The 11,501-nt window shown below is 47.5% G+C and overlaps 1 protein-coding gene across 1 annotated transcript in view; it reads right to left on the minus strand.

Moving 5' to 3' along the window:
• dync2h1 (dynein cytoplasmic 2 heavy chain 1) overlaps positions 1 to 11,501 on the minus strand; it is a 320,231-nt gene that overhangs the window by 83,877 nt on the left and 224,853 nt on the right. Inside the window, 2 exon segments of the mRNA XM_045724777.1 lie at positions 2,386 to 2,541; positions 4,245 to 4,355. Of these exon segments, the coding sequence (XP_045580733.1) occupies positions 2,386 to 2,541; positions 4,245 to 4,355 (267 nt within the window).

Consider the following 11,501-nt stretch of genomic DNA (forward strand, 5'->3'; position numbering starts at 1 on the left):
GGTACCTGGAGGATGTAGTTTATAAAGTGCTGGGGTAGCTGGAGGATGTAGTTTATAAAGTGCTGGGACACCTGGAGGATGTAGTTTATAGAGCGCTGGGGTACCTGGAGGATGTAGTTCATAAAGTGCTGGGGTACCTGGCGGATGTAGTTTATAAAGTGCTGGGGTTCCAGGAGGATGTAGTTTATAGAGTGCTGGGGTACCTGGAGGATGTAGTTTATAAGGTGATGGAACACCTGGAGGATGTAGTTTATAAGGTGCTGGAACACCTGAAGGATTTAGTTTGTAAAGTGCTGGGGTACCTGGAGGATGTAGTTTATAAAATGCTGGGGTTCCAGGAGGATGTAGTTTATAAGGTGCTGGGGTACATGGAGGATGTAGTTTATAAGGTGCATGGGTACCTGGAGGATGTAGTCCCCTTAAGGTTATGGGGTTCCTGTGGGATGTAGTTTATAAAGTGCTGGGGTTCATGGAGGATGTAGTTTATAAGAGGCTGGGGTACCTAGAGGATGTAGTTCATAAAGTGCTGGGACACCTGGAGGATGTAGTTCATAAAGTGCTGGGGTACCTGGAGGATGTAGTTTATAAAGTGCTGGGACACCTGGAGGATGTAGTGTATAGAGTGCTGGGACACCTGGAGGATGTAGTTTATAGAGTGCTGGGGTACCTGGAGGATGTAGTTCATAAAGTGCTGGGGTACCTGTGGGATGTAGTTTATAAAGTGCTATGGCACCTGGAGGATGTAGTTCATAAAGTGCTGGGGTACCTGGAGGATGTAGTTTATAAAGTGCTGGTGTACCTGGAGGATGTAGTTTATAAAGTGCTGGGGTACCTGGAGGATGTAGTTTATAAAGTGCTGGGGTACCTGGAGGATGTAGTTTATAAAGTGCTGGGGTACCTGGAGGATGTAGTTTATAAAGTGCTGGGGTACCTGGAAGATGTAGTTTATAAAGTGCTGGGACACCTGGAGGATGTAGTTTATAGAGCGCTGGGGTACCTGGGGGATGTAGTTCATAAAGTGCTGGGGTACCTGGAGGATGTAGTTTATAAAGTGCTGGGGTACCTGGAGGATGAGGTTTATAAGCTGCTGGGGTATTCATTTAGCAGACACTCTTATCCAGAGTGACTTACAGGATTTAAGTGCCTTGTTCAGGGCACATCGACATATTTTTCACATAGTCAGCTCGAGGATTCGAACCAGCGTCCTTTCGGTTACTGGCCCAACACTCTTAACCGCTGGGCTACCACTACTAATTTATAACCACTAGTGTAGTTTATGAAGTGCTAGGGTACCTGGGGGATGCAGTTTATAAGAAGATGGGGGTACCTGGGGGATGTAGTTTGTAAAGGGTACCTGGGGGATGTACTTTATAAGAAGCTGGGGGTACCCGGGGGATGTAGTTTGTAAAGGGTACGTGGGGGATGTAGTTTATAAGAAGCTGGGGGTACCTGGGGGATATAGTTTATAAGAAGCAGGGGGGATACCTGGGGGATGTAATTTATAAGAAGCTGGGGGGTACCTGGGGGATGTAGTTTATAAGAAGCTGGGGGGTACCTGGGGATGTAGTTTATAAGAAGCTGGGGGGGTACCTGGGGGATGTAGTTTATAAGAAGCTGGGGGGGGTACCTGGGGGATGTAGTTTATAAGAAGCTGGGGGGTACCTGGGGGATGTAGTTTATAAGAAGCTGGGGGGGGTACCTGGGGGATGTAGTTTATAAGAAAATGGGGGAACCTGGGGGATATAGTTTATAAGAAGCAGGGGGGGATACCTGGGGGATATAGTTTATAAGAAGCTGGGGGGGATACCTGGGGGATGTAGTTTATAAGAAGCTGGGGGGTACCTGGGGATGTAGTTTATAAGAAGCTGGGGGGTACCTGGGGGATGTAGTTTATAAGAAGCTGGGGGGGTACCTGGGGGATGTAGTTTATAAGAAGCTGGGGGGGTACCTGGGGGATGTAGTTTATAAGAAGCTGGGGGGTACCTGGGGGATGTAGTTTATAAGAAGCTGGGGGGTTACCTGGGGGATGTAGTCTATAAGAAGCTGGGGGGGTACCTGGGGATGTAGTCTATAAGAAGCTGGGGGGGTACCTGGGGGATGTAGTTTATAAGAAGCTGGGGGGGTACCTGGGGGATGTAGTTTATAAGAAGCTGGGGGGGTACCTGGGGGATGTAGTTTATAAGAAGCTGGGAGGTACCTGGGGGATGTAGTTTATAAGAAGCTGGGGGGGGGGGTACCTGGGGATGTAGTTTATAAGAAGCTGGGGGGGGGTACCTGGGGGATGTCGTTTATAAGAAGCTGGGGGGGGGGGTACCTGGGGGATGTAGTTTATAAGAAGCTGGGGGGGGGTACCTGGGGGATGTAGTTTTTAAGAAGCTGGGGTACCTGGGGGATGTAGTTACGTCTCTCCTGGCAGACAGCGTGGAACCATGCGAGGCAGAAGAGGGACTGGGCTCTGGACAGCAGACCACCTTTACTGATCTGCTCTGGGCTCCACGTCTCATAGGTCCTCAACAAGTTCTTCTTTAGACCAGGAGGAGCCTGAGGGAGAGAGAAAGAGAACAAGTTAGACAATGAATTAGAAGATCCTGAGGGCATGAATGTTGCAGGGAGGGTGGACAGGGATGGCAGTAGGGGCTGGGATCCAGGCTTTACCATGTGGTGCTGGGAGGGTGGACAGGGATGGCAGTAGGGGCTGGGATCCAGGCTTTACCATGTGGTGCTGGGAGGGTGGACAGGGATGGCAGTAGGGGCTGGGATCCAGGCTTTACCATGTGGTGCTGGGAGGGTGGACAGGGATGGCAGTAGGGGCTGGGATCCAGGCTTTACCATGTGGTGCTGGGAGGGTGGACAGGGATGGCAGTAGGGGCTGGGATCCAGGCTTTACCATGTGGTGCTGGGAGGGTGGACAGGGATGGCAGTAGGGGCTGGGATCCAGGCTTTACCATGTGGTGCTGGGAGGGTGGACAGGGATGGCAGTAGGGGCTGGGATCCAGGCTTTAACTGTTAAAAGCTCATCTGAGGGAAGGAGAGATCAAGTGTGCTCCACTTCTCAACAGGGCCTGTGTGTCTCTGTGAGTGTGTGTCCCTTAACGCCGGGCTGTCAAACAGCACAGCTGGTCATTTGAGAACGTAAGTCCTAGAGCCTGGCCTGACTAACAGACCTCTCTTGGCTCTGCATACACTCAGCCCAATAACGCGCCTCAGTAACGCGCCTCAGTAACGCGCCTCAGTAACGCGCCTCAGTAAATCGCCTCAGTAATGCGCCTCAGTAACGCGCCTCAGTAACGCGCCTCAGTAACATGCCTCAGTAACACGCCTCAGTAACACGCCTCAGTAACACGCTTCAGCCTGGCTAACACGCCTCAGTAACACGCCTCAGTAACACGCCTCAGCCTGGCTAACACGCCTCAGTAACGCGCCTCAGCCTGGCTAACACGCCTCAGTAACGCGCCTCAGTAACGCACCTCAGTAACACGCCTCAGTAACACGCCTCAGTAACACGCCTCAGCCTGGCTAATGCGCCTCAGTAACGCGCCTCAGTAACGCGCCTCAGTAACGCGCCTCAGTAACACGCCTCAGTAACACGCCTCAGTAACACGCCTCAGTAAAACGCCTCAGTAACACGCCTCAGCCTGGCTAACACGCCTCAGTAACACGCCTCAGCCTGGCTAACACGCCTCAGTAACACGCCTCAGCCTGGCTAACACGCCTCAGTAACACGCCTCAGTAACACGCCTCAGTAACACGCCTCAGCCTGGCTAACACGCCTCAGTAACACGCCTCAGCCTGGCTAACACGCCTCAGTAACACGCCTCTGCCTGGCTAACGCGCCTCAGTAACGCGCCTCAGTAACACGCCTCAGTAACACGCCTCAGTAACACGCCTCAGTAACACGCCTCAGTAACACGCCTCAGCCTGGCTAACACGCCTCAGTAACACGCCTCAGTAACACGCCTCAGCCTGGCTAACACGCCTCAGTAACACGCCTCAGTAACACGCCTCAGTAACACGCCTCAGACAGCTAACACACCTCAGTAACACGCCTCAGTAACACGCCTCAGCCTGGCTAACACGCCTCAGTAACACGTCTCAGACAGCTAACACGCCTTGGGGCTACAAGTTTCACACCACACACACACACACCCAGGGCTACATGTCTTACTCAAACACGGCTCGCAACATACCGTATTACGATGGACAGGGTGTGTGTGTGTGTGTCTGTACATATATAGTGTTTGTACCTCGTAGGTGATCTTGAGGCTGGACTGCAGCAGGATGAGGGGGAACTTGGGATGGACCTCAGCAGTAAGCCAGAGACGGAAGCCTGCCTTAGGTTGCAGAACATTCAGCTCCTACAGGAGAGAGATGGAGACAACCACAACCTGTACAACACAATCACCATCTGTAATATCTGGAATCCAGTTCTCTCTTCACCAGTTCTCTCTTCCACACACTGTATCCGTGGGTCTGAGAAGATTCAGATTCGCTGTATTAAACCCAACAGAAGTCTCTCTCTCTCTCTCTCTCTCTCTCTCTCTCTCTCTCTCTCTCTCTCTCGGCCTTGTGCCATCTGATTGGGTGCTAAGATGTGTTGCAGCAGAATGCAGCATGACAACACACACATGCAGCCCAGGTTCCCCTCTTAATCAATCTGTTTCCACAACCGTGGAGTCCAATTCAGTCTTATGGAGATACCAGCAGACTGAATCAAATCAGACAGGAGTCCACACCCCTCTGAGACAGCGGTGTATTAGTGTGTGTGTGTGTGTTGTGATGGTGAGATTTCTGTGCTCAAGACCAACTGTCCAAAACCAAGTGTCAAGATATATTTTTCACTTCATGTTATAATGTTACGCAAGAAAACATCTTGATTTCACAGATGCCAAGATGAGGGAGGGATCATTCATGTAAACACACACACCGTACTGTATACATACACACACCATACTGTATACACACACACACACACCGTACTGTATACATACACACACCATACTGTATACACACACACACCGTACTGTATACACACACACACCATACTGTATACACACACACACCATACTGTATACACACACACACCATACTGTATACACACACACACACACCGTACTGTATACACACACACACCATACTGTATACACACACACACCGTACTGTATACACACACACACCATACTGTATACACACACACACCATACTGTATACACACACACACACCATACTGTATACACACACACACCGTACTGTATACACACACACACCGTACTGTATACACACACACACACCATACTGTATACACACACACACACACACCATACTGTATACACACACACACACCATACTGTATACACACACACACACACCGTACTGTATACACACACACACCGTACTGTATACACACACACACCATACTGTATACACACACACACCATACTGTATACACACACACGCCGTACTGTATACACACACACGCCGTACTGTATACACACACACACCATACTGCATACACACACACACACACCATACTGTATACACACACACACACCGTACTGCATACACACACACCATACTGCATACACACACACACACACCATACTGTATACACACCGTACTGCATACACACACACCATACTGCATACACACACACACCGTACTGTATACACACACACACCATACTGTATACACACACACACCATATTGTATACACACACACACCATACTGATATACACACACACACCATACTGTATACACACACACACCATACTGTATACACACACACACACACCGTACTGTATACACACACACACCGTACTGTATACACACACACACACACACACACCATACTGTATACACACACACACACACCATACTGTATACACACACACACACACACCGTACTGTATACACACACACACCGTACTGTATACACACACACACCATACTGTATACACACACACACCATACTGTATACACACACACACGCCGTACTGTATACACACACACACCATACTGCATACACACACACACACACACCATACTGCATACACACACACCATACTGCATACACACACACACACACCATACTGTATACACACACACACACCGTACTGCATACACACACACCATACTGCATACACACACACACACACACACCATACTGTATACACACCGTACTGCATACACACACACCATACTGCATACACACACACACCGTACTGTATACACACACACACCATAATGCATACACACACACACACCATACTGCATACACACACACACCATACTGCATACACACACACACCATACTGCATACACACACACACCATACTGCATACACACACACCATACTGTATACACACACACACCGTACTGTATACACACACACACCATACTGTATACACACACACACCCTACTGTATACACACACACACCATACTGTATACACACACACACCATACTGTATACACACACACACCGTACTGTATACACACACACACACCATACTGTATACACACACACACCATACTGTATACACACACACACCATTTTTTTTTAACCTTTATTTAACCAGGTAGGCAAGTTGAGAACAAGTTCTCATTTACAATTGCGACCTGGCCAAGATAAAGCAAAGCAGTTCGACAACATACAAAAACACATAGTTACACATGGAGTAAAACAACATACAATCAATGATGCAGTAGAAAAAAAAAATTAAAAAAAAATAAGACTATATACAATGTGAGCAAATGATATGAGATAAGGGAGGTAAAGGCAAAAAAATGCCATGCTGGCAAAGTAAATAAAGTATAGCAAGAAAAACACTGGAATGGTAGATTTGTAGTTTGAAGAAAGTTCAGAGATAAAAATATAAATAATATGGTGCAAAGGAGCAAAATAAATAAAATAAATAAATGCAGTAGGGGAAGAGGTAGTAGTTTGGGCTAAATTATAGATGGGCTATGTACAGGTGCAGTGATCTGTGAGCTGCTCTGACAGCTGGTGCTTAAAGCTAGTGAGGGAGATAAGTGTTTCCAGTTTCAGAGATTTTTGTAGTTCGTTCCAGTCATTGGCAGCAGAGAACTGGAAGGAGAGACGACCAAAGGAGGAGTTGGCTTTAGGGGTGACCAGAGAGATATACCTGCTGGAGCGCGTGCTACAGTTATACACACATACACCGTACTGTATACACACACACCATACTGTATACACACACACACACCGTACTGTATACACACACACACACCGTACTGTATACACACACACACACACACACCGTACTGTATACACACACACACACACACACCGTACTGTATACACACACACACACACACCGTACTGTATACACACACACACACACACACCGTACTGTATACACACACACGCCATACTGTATACACACACACACACACCATACTGTATACACACACACACACACCATACTGTATACACACACACACCATACTGTATACACACACACACACACACCATACTGTATACACACACACACACCATACTGTACACACACACACACACACACACCATACTGTACACACACACCATACTGTATACACACACCATACTGTATACACACACACACACACACACACCATACTGTACACACACACACACACACACACACACACACACACACACACACACACACACACACCATACTGTATACACACACACACCATACTGTATACACACACACACACACACACCATACTGTACACACACACACACACACACACCATACTGTATACACACACACCATACTGTACACACACACCATACTGTATACACACACACCATACTGTATACACACACACCATACTGTATACACACACTCAGTTCTCAATCAGTTCCCCCGCCCCTGAGCTGCAAATCTGCTATGTGTGTTTGATGTAGATTTTAGACATTTCTATGTAGAGAGAAACTGTTCAGAGCCCCAGGGTACAGAGCCTGATGAGGCTCTCGGGGTTGTGTGGCTCAGACAGGGAGAGCGAGGTAGGAGAGGGGCACTGGAATATTCAGCACACAGCCACTGAAACACACACACAAGCACACGCAGACACACACACACACGTATAGATACACACACACACACACACACACACACACACACACACACACACACACACACACACACACACACACACACACACACACACACACACACACACACACACACACACACGTATAGATACACACACACACACACACACACGTATAGGTCACACACACGTATAGACACACACACACACGTATAGATACACACACACACGTATAGATACACACACACGTATAGATACACACACACACGTATAGATACACACGTATAGACACACACACATGTATAGATACACACGTATAGACACACACACATGTATAGATACACACGTATAGACACACACACATGTATAGATACACACGTATAGACACACACACATGTATAGATACACACACATGTATAGATACACACACATGTATAGATACACACACATGTATAGATACACACGTATAGACACACACACATGTATAGATACACACACATGTATAGATACACACGTATAGACACACACACATGTATAGATACACACACATGTATAGATACACACACATGTATAGATACACACACATGTATAGATACACACGTATAGACACACACACACGTATAGATACACACGTATAGATACACACGTATAGACACACACACATGTATAGATACACACACATGTATAGATACACACACATGTATAGATACACACACACACATGTATAGACACACACACATGTATAGATACACACGTATAGACACACACACATGTATAGATACACACACATGTATAGATACACACACATGTATAGATACACACGTATAGACACACACGTATAGATACACACACATGTATAGATACACACGTATAGATACACACACATGTATAGATACACACGTATAGATACACACGTATAGATACACACACATGTATAGATACACACGTATAGATACACACGTATAGACACACACGTATAGACACACACACATGTATAGATACACACGTATAGACACACACACACGTATAGATACACACACATGTATAGATACACACACGTATAGGTCACACACACGTATAGGTACACACACACACACACACGCACGTATAGACACACACACACACACATACACACACACAAAACCCTGGAGACATCAGGGGCTCTAAACACTGCGGATCTTGAGAAAAGAGACAAAAGTGAATGAATATGGTAGCTGAGCTCACAGATCATAAGAAAGCATGGACCATGTGTCTGGGACCAGGGTTAGACTGGGGTTAGATTGGAGGATATACTGGGACCAGGGTTAGACTGGGGTTAGATTGGAGGATCTACTGGGACCAGGGTTAGACTAGGGTTAGATTGGAGGATCTACTGGGACCAGGGTTAGACTGGGGTTAGATTGGAGGATATACTGGGACCAGGGTTAGACTGGGGTTAGATTGGAGGATATACTGGGACCAGGGTTAGACTGGGGTTAGATTGGAGGATATACTGGGACCAGGGTTAGACTGGGGTTAGATTGGAGGATATACTGGGACCAGGGTTAGACTGGGGTTAGATTGGAGGATATACTGGGACCAGGGTTAGACTGGGGTTAGATTGGAGGATATACTGGGACCAGGGTTAGACTGGGGTTATATTGAAAATCTGTGATGAAACATACACACACACCAAGACACACAACCACCCACCTGACGCATGAACTGGTAGGCTAAATTCTAGTCTGGCTGGATCATCTCTCTAATGTATGCAACTATATGAGCAGAGGGGAGAATGTAGATAGATTTCACAGGAGACAAACAGCATCTCTCTCGTCTCATCTCTCCATCATTCATCCTCTCAACCTCTCACTCTCTTCCCATCTTCCCCCCTCCTCAATGTGTTCCTTTCCTGGCTAATAAGCCCCGCTGGTGAAACACACAGAGGGGAGGAAGAAAAGATAACAGCTAAATGAGAGCAAAGAGAGACGATAGAGAGAAAGAGACAGAATGAGAGAGAGAGCGAGAGAGACAGAATGAGAGAGAGAGCGAGAGAGACAGAATGAGAGAGAGAGCGAGAGAGACAGAATGAGAGAGAGAGCGAGAGAGACAGAATGAGAGAGAGAGCGAGAGAGACAGAATGAGAGAGAGAGCGAGAGAGAGAGAGAGAGTGAGATAAAGAGAGAGAGAGACAGAGTGAGAGAGCGAGAGAGAGAGAGTAAGAGAACGTGAGAGAGAGCGTGAGAGAGAGAGAGAGAGAGAGAGCAAGAGAACGTGAGAGAGAACGTGAGAGAGAACGTGAGAGAGAGAGTGAGTGAGATAAAGAGAGAGAGAGACAGAGAGTGAGAGAGCGAGAGAGAGAGAGAGAGTAAGAGAACGTGAGAGAGAGCGTGAGAGAGAGAGAGAGAGAGAGAGCAAGAGAACGTGAGAGAGAACGTGAGAGAGCGAGAGAGAGAGAGAGAGAGAGAGAGAGAGAGAGAGAGAGAGAGAGAGAGAGAGAGAGAGAGAGAGAGAGATCATTATGTAAATATGGACCACAGAAGCTCATGCTCCTATGATTTTTGCTAGTAAATGACCAGTCACTCTGATATTGTATTATGTTGGGGAATATCGACGCATGTGATAGTTAGGGGAGGGAGGAGGTCCCTGGTAAACGTGTCAAACTGCTGCAGTGCAGAGAGAGAGAGAGAGGGGAGAGAGAGAGAGGGAAAGAGAGAGAGGGACAGAGAGAGGGAGAGAGAGGGAACAGAAGAGGAAGAGAACCTCCCTGCCAGCATCAATTAAACTCAGAGAGCACTGACCATCCCCACACTCTCTCTCTCTTCTCTCTCTCTCGCTCAGATCCCTGAAGCACCAAAGGATGAAGAGAGAAGGAAGCAGGGAGGGGAGTTGGAGGAGAAAAAAAGAGGGGGAGAGAGGAACAAATAGGAGAAAAGATGAGGTGGCTGGTAGAATAAAGAGGAGGGTATCTCTTCGTCCTGTCTTCTCTCCGTGGCTGCTTTTCACCTGCCTCCTCTGACTGACTGCATCTATCTTCATTCATTCTATCTTCATTCATTCTCATTTCAAGCTCCTTCGCAGTGGCCACCCTCCACCTCAACACCTCCCCCTGCCTGTTGTCAGTGGTTACTGGGTAGACAGAGACCAGTAATGACAATCTAGAGAAAGAGAGGGAGGTGGGAGAGACAGAGAGAGAGGGAGGTGGGAGAGACAGAGAGAGAGGGAGGTGGGAGAGACAGAGAGAGAGGGAGGTGGGAGAGACAGAGAGAGAGGGAGGTGGGAGAGACAGAGAGAGAGGGAGGTGGGAGAGACCGAGAGAGAGGGAGGTGGGAGAGACAGAGAGAGAGGGAGGTGGGAGAGACAGAGAGAGTGGTTGAGAGAGAAAGAGAGGGAGAGAGACTGGTTGGGAGAGATAGAGAGACAGGGAGGTGGGAGAGAGGAAAGAGAGAGATTGGGATGTGGGA

This window comes from Salmo salar, chromosome ssa09, assembly GCF_905237065.1.
Source record: "Salmo salar chromosome ssa09, Ssal_v3.1, whole genome shotgun sequence".
Taxonomy (NCBI): Eukaryota; Metazoa; Chordata; class Actinopteri; order Salmoniformes; family Salmonidae; genus Salmo; species Salmo salar.